Source organism: Puma concolor, chromosome E1 (assembly GCF_028749965.1).
Source record: "Puma concolor isolate L17-30 chromosome E1, mPumCon1.1.hap2, whole genome shotgun sequence".
NCBI classification, from domain to species: domain Eukaryota; kingdom Metazoa; phylum Chordata; class Mammalia; order Carnivora; family Felidae; genus Puma; species Puma concolor.
In genome coordinates this window covers 19,828,509-19,846,653 of record NC_141680.1, presented here as the reverse complement: position 1 = coordinate 19,846,653, position 18,145 = coordinate 19,828,509, and the positions used below count along the sequence as shown (strand labels likewise).

Sequence of the window (18,145 nt, the reverse complement as noted above, 5' to 3'; positions counted from 1 at the left end):
GGAAGGATCATTTATAACAATGAAATTTTACCTGTATAAAGTGAGTTTACAAAGTACCTTGACATATATTATCTCATCTCACATTTCTGATTCACACAGAGCCCTGTGGAATAGGGGAAGCAGCCATGTGTCCCCGTCACAGTCCACGCTCCCTTCCAAATATTAGAGGTTATGCCAATGAATATTCTTTAATAGGCTTACTACGCTGGTAATCAGATGAGTAGCAAAAACATAGTGTACCTGATGCTCAGCCTTTCTTAAGCCATTTACTTTTTTAAAAATCTCACGTAACACTCTCATATACAAAAATACTGAGAAAAGGGATGAAAAATGGCATGCCTGAGTACTGACCGCCACTGAACCGTTTATGCAACGTGGATGGACCTAAAGGGTATTATGCTAAGTAAAATAAGTCAGACTGAGAAAGACAAATACCAGGTGATTTCACTTGTATGTAGAATCTAAAAACAAACAAACAAACAAACAAACGAACAAAACAGAAACCAAGAACAAACTGGTAATTGCCAGAGAGGAGAAGGGTGGGGGGATGAGCAAAGTAGGTAAAGGGGATTGACACACTTCCAGTTACAAAATAAATAAATCAAGGGGTACCTGGGTGGCTCAGTTGGTTAAGTATCTGACTTTCACTCAGGTCATGATCTCACAGTTCGTGGGTTCAAGCCCTGCATCGGACTCTGGGCTGATGGCTCGGTGCCTGGAGCCTGCTTTGGATTCTGTGTCTCCCTCTCTCTCTGCCCCTCCCCGCTCACGCCCTGCCTGTCTCTCTCTCTCTCTCTCTCTCAAAAATAAACATTAAAAAATGTTTAAATAAATAAATAAATCAATCAGTCAGTCAGTCAGTCAGTCAGTCAAGGGGTGCCTGGGTGGCTCAGTCAGTTGAGCATCCGGCTCTGGATTTCGGCTCAGTCATCGAGCCCCACGTCCAGCTCTGCACTGACAGCTTGGGGCCTGCTTGGGATTCTGTCTCTCTCTCTGCCCCCTCCTCCACTTGCGTGCACATTGTGGTAAACGCTGAGGTAATGAAGACAAGACATAACTCGTGGTCTCAAGGTGTCTAAAGTCTGATAAGGGAGAAGGACAGTAAGAAAATTATAGCAAATATTATGGTAGATGCATAGAGTACAGTGGGAGCAGGTAAGCAGAGCTCTTAATTCAGACTGGGCAGTCCGGGGAAGCCTGTCAGAGAAAAGTGAAGCCTGAAGTGGATTGTGAATCTTGTAGGGTCTTGTATGCCACACATACTAAAATGTTTAAACTCTCTTTTCAAGGCTCTGAACCAATATTCCATCTAATGGCGTGTTCTTTAATGAGAGAAGTTGAAGAATATAATAAAGGGAAATAATGGAATGAGGTACCATAGGAGATAGAAGAAAATAGAGACCTTAAATTCAGGTAGCAGAATCAGAGACTGAGATTATAGAGAAGATAAGAATTACTGTGGGAGTAAATGAGAATGGGTGCAGTTTAAGGATACTTAGCAATACAGGACAGTATTAAGGACTCAGCTGAATTTGGAGACCCTATCTCTGTTATGGTCACCATCACTAGAATTAAGATCAAGGAGGGTTGGAGATTAAGATGTTGGATAGGTGATCCACCTTGATATTAAAGTCACTTAGATTAGAGTTGCCAGGTTTAGTAAATAAGATGTGCGACTGAATGTGAATTTCAGGAGCGCCTGGGTGGCTCAGTCAGTTAAGCATCCAACTTCGGCTCAGGTCATGATCTCACCGTTTTTGAGTTCGAGCCCTGTAGAACAACTCAGAGCCTGGAGCCTAATTCAGATTCTGTGTGTGTGTGTGTGTGTGTGTGTGTGTGTGTGTGTGTGTGTGTGTCCCTCTCTTGCTCACACCCTGTCTCTCTCTCCTCTCTCAAAAATAAACATTTAAAAATGTGAATTTCACATAAATAATGGATAAACATTTAGTATAAGTCTTTCCCAAATGTTAATGGAATATACTTATACTAAAAAGAATTACTCATGTTTATTTGAAATTCACATTTAATTGGAAGTCCTATATTTTATAAAATATGTACTCACTTTGTTATTGATTATAAACATGTTCAATGTAGAAAATTCAAATTTCTTTAAATATTAAGAAAAAAATAAAATTACATACAGTACCTTAATTTTTTATTTTTTTTGAGAGAGAGAGAGACAGAGAGTGTGAGGACAGGAGGGGAAGGGGCAAAGAGAGGGAGACACAGAATTGGAAGCAGGCGCCAGGCTCTGAGCTGTCAGCACAGAGCCCGATGCAGGGCTCGAACCCCCAAACTGCAAGATCATGACCTGAGCGAAGTCGGACACCCAACTGACTGAGCCACCCAGATGCCTCAAGAATACCTTAATTTTTACAAACATAAAAGAAAATGCAATCAGATGGGCAAATGTTCACATTATGCCGGTATGTTAAAAGAGATTATAAACAATGTATCTCATTCAATTCAAACAACCTAATAGTAACAGTAGCAAACATTTACTGAGTTCCTTCCAAGTGCAAGAAACTGCCACATGCTTGACACATTATTTCCTAATTTAAACCTCACAACCACCTTCTGTGGATTAGGTATTTTCATTGACTCTTTGTTACAAGTGAAGAAAATGAAGCTTGAAGAAGTAACTTGGCCAAGAGCTAGGAAGCAATAGCAAAGCAGAGCCCAAGAATTCAAACCCAAGCATTCTGATTTCAGAATCGGCAGACTCAATTATGTACCAAAATTTTAACTGCGGTTCTTTCTGAAGTGTGGCATTTTAGACTTTTATTCATTCTTTTGTGATTTGCTGCATTTCTACAATGAACACGAATTACTACTGTATTTTTTTTAAATAAATATCCAAATAGAGGTTGGACAATCATCTGCCAAGGCTATTGCAGAAGTGGATTTAAATAATCTCAGATTCCTTGGGAATGCAAGCTGGTGCAGCCACTCTGGAAAACAGTATGGAGGTTCCTCAAAAAACTAAAAATAGAACTACCCTACCAGCCAGCAATTGCACTACTAGGCATTTATCCACGGGATACAGGTGTGCTGTTTCAAAGGGACACATGCACCCCCATGTTTATAGCAGCACTATCGACAATAGCCAAAGTATGGAAAGAGCCCAAATGTCCATCGATGGATGAATGAAAAAGATGTGAGATATAGATATAGATATAGATATAGATATAGATATAGATAATGGAATATTACTCAGCAATCAAAAAGAATGAAATCTTGCCATTTGCAACTATGTGGATGGAACTGGAGGGTATTATGCTAAATGAAATTAGTCAGAGAAAGACAAAAAACATATGACTTCATTCATATGAGGACTTTAAGAGACAAAACACATGAACATAAGGGAAGGGAAACAAAAATAATATAAAAACAGGGAGCGGGACAAAACAAAAGAGACTCATAAATATGGAGAACAGAGTTACTGGAGGGGGTGTGGGAGGGGAGATGGGCTAAATGGGTAAGGGGCACTAAGGAATCTACTCCTGAAATCATTGCTGCACTATATACTAATTTGGATGTAAATTTGAAAAAATAAAATTAAAAAAAAATAATATTAATAATAATAATCTCAGATTCCTTCTAGCTAAGGATCTGTGACTAATCTGTTAGTGACTGGAATTATTTTTTTTAGAGGGCTGGCTCTAAAGAAAAAAAAAGAAACAAAAATCAATCCATTTTAAGAATTATAAAAGTTTTAGAGTGTCAGATCCTATTTCTCCTGTTTTACAGATAATGAAACAACTTGGAATTTAGATTTACATATCACAAAGGCAGTTGAGGCAGGGTAGAAACCAAAGCACAGGTCTTCACTGATCTTTGTTGCCAACATTTGACCAAAACAAAACCTACTACCTCTTCCATTCTCTACTTGCAACTTCAGTTATCAGAGGCCAAGAACAAACATAACAGGAAACACAAATGCTCCCCCGCCCCCCCCCCCCTTTCAGTCCATTACCCAAAAGGAAGACCTGCCTGGAGTATAAAAGCAAAACACTTTCCCAGCCCTGAGCTGACAGAGGTTGAAGAGATATTCCAAAAGACAAGATAGTTGGGGGGGGGGGGGGGGATGCTGAAAAAGTAGAGGAAGGAAGGAAGGAAGGAAGGAAGGAAGGAAGGAAGGAAGGAAGGAAGACAGACAGACCCAGGAATCCAATAGAATAAAGCACTCAAATGCTACTGAAGTTTAGAGTTGCCTCAAATTTAATCAAATCCTAAATGCAATGTTCTTCAAGTTTGAAAACCAACTTTACAAAAGTGGACAAATGGTAAGATTAAAAAAAAAAATGAAGTAAATACATAATCTGTACGTTCCTGTTGGTATTCTAGCAAATTCTATTCTCTCACCTTCAGAATTCATCTCTCCTCATGTAAAAATCTTCAGTGAGTATAATGCAATGCTATAAAACTAAATAAAAGGGGAACAATGTTACAACTTCTCCTAACAGCCAAAGAAGTTCTGGTAAGGTGAAAAGAAGAATGATAAATAATGAAATCAAGGATATAATGTTTAAAATGTATGTCTATTTTTATCTATTTCTAACATATGACCAGATGAGTTAGAAGGTTTCCACTTACTCTCCTATGAACATAAAAGGTAAACTCTAATAACTCAACTTGGAAGAAGCAAGAATACATTCCTCATTTTACATATTTGTGCTATCTGTTCAAAAAATTTAGACCTTTTTTGTAAAGCTCTATTTATTGAAAAGTTACTGCTCTAAGGATTAACACCCACACTCTAGTTTAAATTCAATTAATTACATGTCATATGATTGTGAACAATTGCTCTGCACCTCTAGTTTTATTTTTCCTCATGCAGGGTAATAATAATATGAAACTATAATAATAACAAAGCATAAAGAAGGGATAGAAAAATACCGCATAGTATGATAATCACAGTAACACATTTTTATGACTGTTTATAGTTTCCTTTCATGTGAAAGATTCACACCTAAGATACTAAACAAGCCCATGATGTGAGCAGGGAAGGTATAATCCCCATTTTATGATAGAAACAGAAAACTGAAGTTCAGAGATGTTAAGTGACTTGTCCAAGGTTATCTTGAAAGCTACACTCAAAAGCTCTTTGTCTCACTACACAGTGTAGTGCCATCACAAATTTGAGATGGTACATTTTGTCATGCCCAAATTACTATGGAGACCACCCAAGGAAAGTCGTCAACAATTAAACTGAAAAGGGTCACCTGAGATTGCTATGAGCAGTAATTACCCACAAAGTCACTATCTGGGTATAAAACTATGATTAAAAATAAGTTAGGTAAGGGGCACCTGGGTGGCTCAGTCGGTTAAGCATCTGACTCTTGATTTAGGCTCAGGTCATGATCTCACAGTCGTAAGATCAAGCCCGGCATAGGGCTCCGCGCTGGGCAGAGTCTGCTTAAGTTCCCTCTCTCCCTCTTCCTCTACCCCACCCGCCTCCCATTTTCACACTCTCTTAAAAACGTAAGTTAGGGGGCGCCGAGGTGGCGCAGATGGTTAAGCATCTGACTCTTGATCTCTGCTCAGGTCACCATCTCATGGTTTGTTAGAGCCCCACATCAGGCTCCGTGCTGATGGTGCAGAGCCTGCTTGGGATTCTGTCTCTCCTCTCGGCCCCTCCCCCTCCCTGCGTGCATGCACTTGCACTCTCTCACTCTCAAAATAAGTAAACTTAAAAAAATAAAGCGTGTGCACTCCCTCTCTCATTCTCTCTCAAAATAAGTAAGTTAGGTAAAAACCTTTTAAAGTAAATGTCTAAAACTCTTGCTGTTTACTCAATTAACTCCATGCCTCTTGCACTAGATACATCACCCTGTTTGGGGGATGTGAAATGAAGGGGCAAAGGATTTCATCAGGAAAAGTTAAGTTCTGTGAAATTCAATAGGGTAAAAAACTCAAAGCTATAAAATACGAAGAGGAACAGGCAACAGCTTGTAGACTGTAGTGGCAACCTTAAGCCAAACCAAAAGAGTGCCAATCTGTGGTTTAAAGAAAATATGTAATCTGGAACTTTGCACCTCAAGTTATTGCTACTCCAAAGTAATCAGTGCCGTTCCTAGTGAAAAGTACATGTAGGTTTAGAGGATAATTTCAATTCTCCATTATAATAGAATGGGATTCCATTTTAGCTTGGGGCTTTCTTATCTCAACAGAAGCTCTTTTGACGGGAAAGTCAATGGTTCAAAAGCCACTGTCAGAGAACTGAAGAATGTAACTATGTATCACTGGCATTTGATATTTGAGGTGGTCAAATAGGTGGTCTACTGCAGGCCCCTGGAGAGACCTTAATAAGGACACTACCAGGGCACGTGGGTGGCGCAGCCAATTAAGTGATTTCCGTTCAGATTGTGATCTCGCGGTTCAGGAGACTGAGCTCCAGATCAGGCTCTGCGCTGACAGTGTGGAGCCTGCTTGGGATTCCTGCTCTCCTCTCTCTCCGCCCCTCCCCATTCATGCTCTATCTCTCAAAGAAATATTTTTTTTAATGAGAGCGCTACCAATTCCAGTTATTCATACTCTAGAATGTTAAAATTTTCTTCAGTACAACCTCTCAGAGTGCTCGGTTTACTGAAGGCCCTGGCACACAGTATGATACAGAATTTTACAGATTGCTGAAATCTTAAATTCACAGTCACTACAAAGTAAAACACCTTAACTTTTCTATTCTTCAAGGTCAAAACAAACTTTGTCTCATCTTTCCCTCACCACCCACAAGAAAATGGGGTATTCTAAAAGATGTCCTACAAATAAGCCAATGCTTTTATAAATACAAATCAATCCTCTGCAGAGAAAGACCTTAAGATGCCCATATTCTACTTCAGTATTGATTCTAAGCCTTTTAACAGTTTAAGCTGACCACAAACCTCTCCTTCTACTTCTTCTATGGAACATTCTCCTCCTTAAACTCCCTTTTTTAAAAAAACGAGCCTTCTTATACCTCCTGTCCCTTGTCTTATACACACACATAACTCCCAATGAAGAACAGACTGAGGCTGAAGGAACACATCTGCAAAACACATGTTCTTAATTAATACACTGCTCACCCTTAAAAGCATGTTGTTAAAATGCAACAATAAAGAGTCTATATAGAACCCCAAAACACCAAATTTGAAGATGAAAACAAAAACGCCCGATAGCAGCCCGAGCAATCCAAAGAAAAAAGATTTAAAAATAAGGCACTACAGTATTGTGATATATCACTAACCTTTCCTTCAAGGACAAAAGTCTCCATGCTAAACACATGAAAAAATAATAATAATGAAATAAAAGAAGAGGAAGCAGATTTAAGAACCTAATTTCCTACTGTTCAAAATGTCAAATAAAATAAAGTGTAGGAATATTTTAAGATCAAATGAAACAATATTGCTGGCCCAATTCACACAGCACCTTGTAACACTTTTATATTAAACATGCTAAACTTGAGGAGCCATATAATACATTTGCTATAAATTAGATGATAAAGCAAGAAAACAGATCAATTACAGAGATCCGTGATACATAAAGATGCTCTCAGTACTGTAACAATTTGTTAATGAATGCTAAAGTAAGGTATATATATCAGCCAAGGTACATTTTGGGGGAATATCCAGAGACCAATCAATCTCCCTTATTTAGCGAAAACACAATAGTCAATAGGCTGTAAAGAACATGTGTAAATCCTACATTGAACATTGAATTACTTCTAGATTTTTCAAAGTTCTTTGCAATCATTTTCCTATCAGACTACTGCAAAAAAGTCTCCTTCTGACTTACCACTAAAAGTGACAAATCCAAGATCACAAAGGTAGTTAATCAACTCTAAAGCAATTTGATTCAAAAAACATGTTCTCTCTCTGGGAGGAAATATAAGTGTAAGTTCCTCCTTAAAGCTCTCTTCAAAAAAAAAAAAAAAAAAAAACCTATTCATAGGTAAAATATCATTTAACTTATAAGACCTAGGCTATTTATAAACACTACATTATAAATTTGGTTATTTACATTTAAAACAAAGCCCAAGTCATCACTACTTTTAACCAGTCTACCTTTCAACCAGGAATCATATTAAAAAAACATTCCACCAATGATGTGCTATATGCTCACAACCATGCTGGGCACTGGGGTGACTATACGAGGATGCTAACTGAGGCGTCTTGCTTTTTAGAAAGTTTACACTCTATTTGACAAAAAGAGAAGAGCAAATACTAAGCTGTGTTCAACCAACCCTCCTGAGGGGAGAAACCCCAGGTGACAAGTACACCAAGAAGTGAGACTGCAGTGAGTTTCATCCAAAAAAAAACTTAATGGGAAAAATGAAGCTTGAGCTGCACAGGGAGGGATGGACAGGAATTTTAAAAGCACAAAGGAGGAATGAAAGCATGCAGGCAGGGGCTGGCATCAACAAAGGCTGAGAGACAGGAATAAGCATGATATATACAGAAGAGACTGAGCCAACCTGTCTGGGACACAGGTGCACGCTGAGGCATAATGAGAAATAGTTGGGTAAATCAAGTGGAGTCAGCTCCCAATGGACTGTGAAGGCAACAGGGAAATGCTGTTAAAATATTAAAATCATCTAATATCTAAACTAGATAGAGAACCTTAGAGATTCTCTAGTTGATTCTTTTCTGACAGATGAGGAGAATCGAGGATCCACAGACATCTAATGGCTAGCATAAGGACAGAGAAAGTAAATAGCAGAACAAAACTCAGACCCCATTTAGGAATCCCAGTTCAGTGACAGGCAGCATAGTTTGACAGGGAAAGCAAATCTGTTCAAGGATTGATGAGCACATCAGTATATAAGGATCTGCAAACATACAGACATACAAGACAGTACTGTGTCTTATGAATTCCAGTAGACTGGTTTCCAGGGGTAATAGAACACCACAGCGGCACTACCATTGAGCAAAAACCACTATGTTTTGCCAGAAGGAATCATTTTCAAGAAAGCAGCAATCCAGAAGGAAAGCAGAGGCAGAAGCTAGTTTTCAGCTATAAAGGAAATGAGTGGATAAACAGTAGAGGCAGCAGGTATCTGGCAACAAAAAGAAGAAAAAAAAACTGATCCACTGAGAGAAAGCTACAGGACCAAGTAAATGCTTGAGAAAAGAAATCTTAGTAAGTTTGAAGGTGAAAAGGAAGGCACTCACACAAAAATTAAATCGGATGCTAAATAAGGTAAGGGGAGTGAGGGAGCATAGAGAACTAATTAAGGATCAGTTGGAAGAAATCTTTTTAAATAGGAATTCCAGAATAAAGAATAAGCATTTTTTCCTCACCACAAAATACCCCTCACCAAAAGAGTACTCACTTTCAACTACCTTTAAGGCCTTATAAAAATGGCAGACCAGGCTTTAAGAAACAAAGCTACGAGATTTTTTTTAATCCAAAACAGCTTCAAAGTTTTACAAATCTACTTAGCCAATTAACATGTGGTGTATAACTTCAAAGACATTTGTCAATCATTTTATATTGCATGAGTTTCACGCGACATATTCAAAGCACATTCCAATTAGCATCCAATTTACAGTAACTGATATGCCATTGTTTCAAATCAAAAATCAGAGTTTATTCTCTAATATGTTCTTAAATATGGGGGATGAGGGGGTATATACTGTTTTTACTTGACCAGATATGGAATACATGAGTGCTTAAATGAACATATTTACAACAAATCATTTGGGGATACCTTTTTTTCAATTTGTTAAAAAAAAAAAAATTCAAATAAGCACAGTTTTCTTCTATGCCGCTTCAGAAACAAAGTCCTACAGAACCAGAGGGCACAGACAGCTAGGTGGGGCATGTGACAAAGTTTTCTCTAATTCATTAATAGTAACCTAATAAGCCACAATTTAGAGCTACACGCCTAAAATATACCAGTATCAATTTAGAAACGTAATATTCAGCACCATAAAGGCAGGTTAAGGAAAAGCAGAAGATGTAACTGATAACATTGATTCAGCTGCGCCTGGATGGCTCAGTCAGTTAAGCGTAGGGCTTTTAATTTCAGCTCAGGTCATGATCTCAAGGTTTGTGAGACAGAGCCCTAGTCTGGCTCCACACTGACAGCGTGGAGTCTACTTGGGATTCTCCCTCCCTCTCCCCCACCTCCTTGTGTTTGCAAGGGCGCGCGCACGCGTGCGTGCCGTGCGCATGCGCTCTGTCTCTCTCAAAATGAATAAACATTTAAAAAGAAACCTCAGGGGCGCTTGGGTGGCTCACTCAGTTAAGTGTCCGACCTCAGCTCAGGTCATGATCTCAGTCTGTGAGTTTGAGCCCCATGTCGGGCTCTGTGCCGACAGTTCAGAGCCCGGAGCCTGCTTTGGGTTCTGTGTCTCCCTCTCTCTCTCTCCCTCCCCCAGTCACACTCTGTCTCCCACTCTCTCAGTAAATAAACAAACATTAATTTTTTTTTTAAACTCATCATCCTTTACAAAAATAAATAAATAACTGATACATTCACTCCGCTTTCTGGCCATCCACCTTTGCAACTGCCATTTCCCTAACCAAGGACATAATTACTTTTAAAATTGGTAAGAATCATTCAACTTAGGCCATAAATATTAGGTTTAGGTGCAATACTAGCAGGTTACAGCAATTTCATTTTACCCACTTGGAAATAAGGGCTTAAGCTCAAAATGTCAAGATGGAACACTGCCACTTCTCTTAACTGGGTCTACCGCATCAAGTTGCCAAGCAATACCCATCAGAGTACAAAACGTTATCGGCAGTGGCTAGTAATGCATTTCTGCTTACATCACCACAAATATTAGAAGTCCAACCAAACCATCAATTCAGTCATAAACAGAGTTGCTACCTTTAGACTTGCATACGCTCTCGGGCTCAACATACACATGTCTTAGCTGTAATAAAAAGCAGCCTGTATCCCTCTGGACCCGCTGAAACAAAGTACAGACAATATACCCCAAATTTAAAACTTTTAGAAATAGCTGAGACTAATTATACAAATACCTCTCCCTACACGTGGGGCTTTTTCTCCCCTCAATAAAAATGTGAACTCTTCTCCCTTAACTATACTTAAGGGGTTATTAAGACAAATCCTATGAGATACTTTTCAGAAAAAGTATCCCTGACTGTTCAGCATTCAATACATTTCGTACTGAGGCTCTTGTTATTAGGTCTGCCACGTGACCTTGGAAAGTCATTTAATATCTCTGTGCCTCGGTTTTCTCACTTTCCAACCTCAAGGTAATCTCTACTTTGAATTAAACGTTTATTACTACTATAGTAAATTAAGGTATGTAAGTACCTTATGTTAAGCATTGAAAAGCCTTAGACTTCTGTATGGCAAAGTCAGTGGTCTTTAACCTAAGAGAAGAATGTGAGGAATAATTTGCCCTACGTATCTTTCTCTTAATTACAACATAAGGAATACATTAAAAATGCTTCCGTTTAAAACTCTTACATCCTTAATTTTTAACAGATGGTGGCGAGTTTGATTCCACAATATTCATAACAACGCAAACAACAAAGCCTAAGGTCTTTTAACACTGGAGACAAAAAGAAGGAAATATTTACTTGTGTTACTGGGAATATAATAAGAATCGTTCTTTTAAATTTAGAAAACTATATTTTTTTTGTAGGTGGCAGATAAGCCTAGGGATCAACAGGTAAGAAGTGAAGAAATAAAGTTTAAAAATTGGGGAAAAAACTAATAAGAAAATTGGAGAACAACAATGGTAGTGTGAACACTTCAAATTCCTGCATCCATATTATGCTGTCCACAAGGTTTAGACTTGGGGTTCTTCCGTGTGCCTTTAAAATCCTTTTTCGGGGCGCCTGGGTGGCGCAGTCGGTTAAGCGTCCGACTTCAGCCAGGTCACGATCTTGCGGTCCGTGAGTTCGAGCCCCGCGTCAGGCTCTGGGCTGATGGCTCAGAGCCTGGAGCCTGTTTCCGATTCTGTGTCTCCCTCTCTCTCTGCCCCTCCCCCGTTCATGCTCTGTCTCTCTCCGTCCCAAAAATAAATTTAAAAAACGTTGAAAAAATAAATAAAATCCTTTTTCAAGATTACATAAAGTCTCTTCTATCAAGTTTTAAATCGAATGCTCTATCAATAACACAATGCAATGTATGCAGTAACATTTTACTTCCTCGGATAGATCAGTAGTACAGTTGGTTTACAAGCTTTTTGGTCTGGATGCAGAAGAGGGATGGGTGAAACAACACGCTACAAGCCCCTGACAGCTTTGTAATTCTATTCTACCTAGGTAGTTTCAACTTCCTTCTCAATCCTGCTGCCTATCCCAAATATCTTTCGGGCAGGTCAGCAACACTGGGAGTCCTGTAAGGAAACCTTTGTGGGTCCAGTAAAAGTGGAGCCCTCCCCTGCCCCTCCATTCAGCTCCCATAATCACTTTTATGATTGTATCCAGTCAACAAAATAGATTGATTCAACCTTAACATGTCCCTCATCACAGGAAGCCCAGGGCAGAACTGCAGCTGCAAAAAAAGCATCCCTTTAAACTATCCCCAACTAACCGCAGCAACACAAAGTTAAACTAATTCCCACTGACAAAAGGCTCCGTGTGCATTCATTCTGATCAGCCTCAGGATCCAGCGTGTGAAGCTCAAGGAAAAGGCACCTCCCCAAGCTATGAAACTTTTATTTTTCCACCCCAAATATTCTCAATGAAAGTTCTCTCGTGAACCAAGAGGTGAGAGTTAAAAACAACAACACAACACCAGCAGAATTATCGGCTCCAGGACCACATCCCAGCTGTCCCTGCTCTCCGTTGTCAGGGGCTCCGTTGTCAGGCACTTTTCCTGGCACCCTGCTCCCCTTACTCCCCAAGATTCTCACTCAAGAAAGCCCTATTCACATTCTCAGACCGCTGGCAAAATAAAGGGTGAAACTGCAATTCGCAAGGAAGGAAAAAAAAAAAAAAAAAGGGAAAAATATTTCAGAAGCAGAAGGGAACGAGCACCATGGTTTCTACTACAACATGTAAATGCCAGTCTTGTCTCATCAGGATATGGGGGGACGCCCAAGTGGGGTACCAAAAAGATGTGCATTGAGTGTGCACTTGGAGCTCTCAGGGCAGGCTGAGACCAGGGAGCAGAAAGTAAGAAAACCTGTGCTTTCCCTGCTTCTACTCTTCCCCGTCCAAGAGAGGAAGCTGAAGAAACTGGGGGAGGGGCGGGATGTTATCGTTCTCCCATTGGGGGTACACAAGACAGGCCTGGGGGTTCCTCCAGGGACTCACCCCCCAGTTCGGAGGTCCACTGAGGGAAGAGGAAACCCCTAAACGTTACCCACCTCCGTTCAAACAAACAAACAAACAAAAGTAAGGGAGGGGGAAATGATTAAATCCAGATGGAGAGCCCCTGCAAGCGCCCCCAGGTCACTCATCCTCATTAGCAAGCGGAAGGGCTGGGATAAAGAGGATGGAGGGTCCGAGGGGTGGTCAGGGAAGAGGCCCCACCCCCCGACTTAGGAGGGAAGGGGAGCCCGAGCCACCAGCCGTCCCCTCCTTCCCCGCACCTCCCCCCTAGGCCACCCCCTCCAGTTCCCCCCTTCCTCTCCTCCAGAGCCCGAGGCAGCCGCGGGGGAGGCGGCTGCTCCTTCCTCCCCTCACCCACTCCGCCCCCACCCCCACTTCGCTCCCACCTCCCGCCCGCCGAGGGCCCGTTACCTGCTCGTCGAAGCGGCTGACCACGGCCTGGACCCATTCCACCGGCCTGTGCGCGGCCATGTCCTCCCCGCGGCCGGGGGGCGGCGGAGGGACGGGCCGGCCGGCGCCCAGGGCCGGGAAGAGGGCGGGAGGCGGGGGCCGAGGTGAAGGCAGAGGCGAGGAGAGGGTCCGAGGAGTGCGGGCTCCGAACGTTCCCACGGGGGTGGGGATGGGGGGCCTGCGCGGAGCCGGGAGGGGGACAGGGGAAGGGGGCGTTGGCGAGGAGGCAGGGGGAAGGGGGGCGGGGGAGGGGGACCCGGGGAGGGGAGGGGGCCTCTTGGTCGCTCTCCCCACTAGCGCCGTCTCCCCTCAGCCATCACAGTCCGAGACGCCGCCATGACACCCCACCGGAAGTGGGATCCTTTCCACGGCCCGGGGAGAGGGAGAGCGAGCGAGCTTGAGATTGAGAGCGCGGCTGGGAAAGGGGAGGGGGAAGCGAGAGGGAAGGCGGCCTGCCGCGCATGCGCCCGTGCCGGCCGGTTTCATTAATGAAAAAGCGAGTCCTCCTGGAGGTGACGTCACCTAACTCCTCCGGGCCCGGAGGCGCGCGTCCCTCTTCGCCGCCGGGCTCACCTAGACTCTGGCTCTGGGTTCGGCCGGCGACGGTCCGTGCCGACCCGGGAGCATCCGCTCGCATCCCCACCGCCACAAGAGGCTCCCCCTCCCCCGCCGGCCTCAGGGTTTGGATTGCTCCCCGGGTTGGAAGTTAGGGGGCCGCGGAGCTAGCGTTTCTCCCAGGGCGCAGATCTCTGCGGCTGATCTGGGGGGCTGTGCAAGGGTCCCTCTCTGCCTTAAGCTCTCACAAAAAAATAAAGTACACAATCTCCGGTTTCCAGGTCCTTCGTAGCTAGCTAGTATAAACTGCTGAGAAACGGGGGAAATAAGGCCAAGACAGATACAATTTTTTTTTTTTTTTTTTTTTTAACTGTCTGTGTTAAATCCCAGTTCCTAGACGCGATGGCGGTCAAAGTGCTCAGACTCCGGAATGCAGTCCGGACTTCCTCTGCTGAACAGATAGGCATCCAAGTTAATAAAACTTTTGCACGGTTGATACAGATTCAAGTTGCACCATCCTCAAAAATCCTCTAAGGGCTTCCATACATTATTGATTCAACATTCATCATCTCATTTAAATCTTTCAATGAACCTTTCCAATAGGTATTACCCTCATCTAACAGATTTGCCTGAAGTCTCAGAGTTGGTAGGTGACAGAGTCAGCATGCAAACCCAGGTGGTTTGACTCCAAAGACAGTAGAGACAGACTGTGGTTCTCCAGAAACAATGGGGTTCCCTATACCCTTAATACCACAGTTAAAATGATTTCGTGTGAAATTGGTTTTCCAGGGAGAGGATTACATCCAAAACAATGATCTACCTATATCGGACATGAATTTTGGAATGAGCTATTTTTGAGATTATCTTCCTCAATACACTTTACTTAGGATAATCTTAAAATGAGTTTCCACATTCTGAGCACACACTAATCAGCCACTCAGGCCGCATGATATGATAACTAATCAGGTGATAAGGCAGAGCAAAACTAGTATTTCACATTTACTACAAAAAAAAAAAAATTCTCTAAGCCAGTATCCCATGCACAGAGATATCCATGAGAGAAGTTTCCAACCTTTGCTGGCTGGTGATTGTCTAAAATACATATTAAATTAATACTTCATTCCACTAGAATGAGAGGAAAGGGTCTAGGTGGCTCTGTTGTCCATTCTCTAAGGATGCCATATGAATACCAACTAATGTCTTTTAGATGATGTCAGAAATGATGGTGACAATGTTAAAGAAAAGGATGTTAAATGAATGTCCATCTGTGCCCTTCCCAACTAAAACCCCCCAAAAAGCTCTCACTCTTACCTCCAGAGAGTATCCCAATGCCTGTACTTCACTGCTAAACTTCCAGACCTGCAATCTTCCTCTCCTTTTCTCATGCTTCCTCTGAAAGTTCCCAATTACTTTCTTGTTGCCATGGCTCTTTGCCTATTCCCTTCACCTTCCCTAGCCTGGATGCAAATATCTAAACCCTCGGCTCCCTTGGCTCCAGGAGCATTACATTCCTGAGGTCCCTTTGTGCTTCTCTTTCCTGTGCTTCCCCAGATTCCCCATTCCTCCCTAACTCTAGGCAAAAAACACTCAAACTTCAGTCCTTGGCCCTCTGCTCTTGCTTTTCTCAGGCTCCAGCCAGCATTAATTCACTAATTCATCCTAATCTGCACTTCCTGTCCTGTTGCCCCCACTGATTGCCAAGCTTCTCATAACACTTGGAGTGTTAACACTAGGCTTCACTCCGACTTCCTCTCCAATTAAATTCATTCCATTCTGCTGAATCAATATTAAGCGCCCAAACACCTATTGTATAGACCATGCACCATGTCGGTCGGGTAGTGCATACCACCGCAGGGATTCTACCCAAAAATGCCAAAACAGGTAACGCGTACATACTGTGGTGAACTAAGGGGCACATCCCCCCAGTTAAAGGGGCAGCTGTCACTCAATTACTGCTGCCATGCAAGAATACTGACCCAGTGTTGCTCGATCTTCCCCTTGATCAATAGAAGCTGGAAATCTGAGTTTACATATACACTCTTCCAATTTTTACATAGTGGCAGCCTTTTCACATTTTTTAAAACCTTGTGCAGCCAAACAAACTACATCTGCTGTCTGAATTTTGAGCACCAGCTTGACTAGCTCTGAGCTAGGAAGGATATGGCTTCAGAGTAGAAGCGAATTAGACTGTGCCCTAACATCCCAGTTCTGCATGGTCCAACACAAGAGTGTTCGAGAGGACTACTGGCACTTGGTATAGGTTTAAATGCATCACTCTTGTCAACTCTACTCAAATAAAAAATAATAAAATTAATCCAAATAAAATAAATCCAGCACTCTCGGTTGTTCTCTCTGTTTTGGTCACACGGCAGTCTCTGCCAATTTTGTCTTCAGGGGTCTCGTTCCAGGAGCATTCCCTACATTCTACCCATCTCCCACCCCTCCACACACTCCCCCCCCACCCCTGTTCTAGGATCCCAAGGAGTGCTGGGCACCTCACAGCTGAGCCACCAATTTCCCCAGCTGCTGGAAGCATTAGTGGCCAGCTCTCAACTGAATCCCTTTCCAGAAATTGCCCTTAGCAAGAGAGCTACCTCACTCTGGTCACACCAGCTCCAGGAGAAACTGCACAAGTGGTTGGAAGATACAGGCCTTGGGGTGGGACCACCCCGAAGCACTCAAGAGCCCTCATAAGTGATCAGCTCCCAGGGGGTCAGGTGAGGCCTTTGCTTGTGACTGCCTTTATTTAGTTCAAGTTCTCTTTCTGCTCAGGCCTACTCTTTTAGTTCTTTGCAATGTTGATCCCAAGGGTATTACCCAATAAATTTCCTGCTTGCAAATCTCCATCTCTGAGTTGGTTTTCCAGAGGATCCAAACTAAACCAATTAGTCCCATGAGTGTGGTCCGAGCCAGGGGAGCTGAATCATCCACTGGCCAGCTGGCAGCAAGGCCCCAGGTGAAGGCCTTGATAGGCCCTGGCATGCCGTAGCTCTGCCACTGTTAAAACTGTCAGCAGTGGGGATGGGATGGGATAGGATAGGATGGATGGGATATAATACCAGTGCAAGAACGCACGGGTAGATGTAATCTATCAGGCACTTTTTTTTTTTTTAATATGGGGAAAATAGAAATTTAAGAACAGTAAGATTGAACAACTATTGTTGGAGTAAGACAATGAAAAGTTGCGAGTGGTTAATCCCCAATTAAAGGCTAAGGCTAGAGTGCCTCCTTAGCAACACATAAATGAGGAGTGGGGGTGGGGGGTGCAGAAAATGTTGAAGATCAGGCCCACAAATTAAGTCTAAGAACAGTAGAACTCTGGGGTGCCCGGGGGGCTCAGTCGGTTAAATGTCCAACTCTTGATTTCAGCTCAGGTCATGATCTCACAGTTTGTGAGTTCAAGCCTCGCATGGGACTTCACGCTGACAGTGCAGAGCCTGCTTGGGATTCTCTCTCTCCCTCTCTGCCCCTCCCCTGCTCACTCTCTCTGTCTCTCTCTCAAAATAAATAAACTTAAAAAAACAAAAAAAAGAATAGTAGCACTCCAAACAGGTTGAATTCTCAGCCCTGGAAAGTCTTCTAGGTCAAGGTCAGTGGCATGGTTAGAAAGAAGTGGGATCCTGACACTTTGGGGCATGTGGGTTGATGCACTTAAAAACCTTCAAATCCCACATCACCCTGCACACTCTGGGTTTGTAGAAGTGCCCCACTCTTCAGAAGCACCCCCTCACCACCACCACTTGAGAATGAAAAAGTATCTACCTTACAAGGCACCACACATCCTCCTTAGGATCTACCTGCACCTCTCCTCCTATCTACCAGACCATAACTGAAATCAAGTCACAAAATAACCCCACTGTGCAGACTCTGGGACCTGCCAGAGGAGGAGAGGAACTAT

General features: G+C 42.6%; 1 protein-coding gene across 9 annotated transcripts in view; it reads right to left on the bottom strand.

Annotated features, from left to right (window-relative positions):
- NF1 (neurofibromin 1) overlaps positions 1-13,938 on the bottom strand; it is a 247,612-nt gene extending 233,674 nt beyond the window's left edge. For 3 of the 9 annotated variants that reach the window (XM_086686548.1, XM_086686550.1, XM_086686549.1), the window contains exon 1: positions 13,654-13,936. In XM_086686548.1, coding sequence (XP_086542674.1) covers positions 13,654-13,713 — 60 coding nt within the window. In that variant the 5' untranslated portion in view covers positions 13,714-13,936. Of the gene's footprint in view, positions 1-13,653 lie in introns of all 9 variants that reach the window. The other 6 variants (XM_086686554.1, XM_086686552.1, XM_086686551.1 and 3 more) reach the window with 5 other exon arrangements.
- Positions 13,939-18,145: the final 4,207 nt, after the last annotated feature.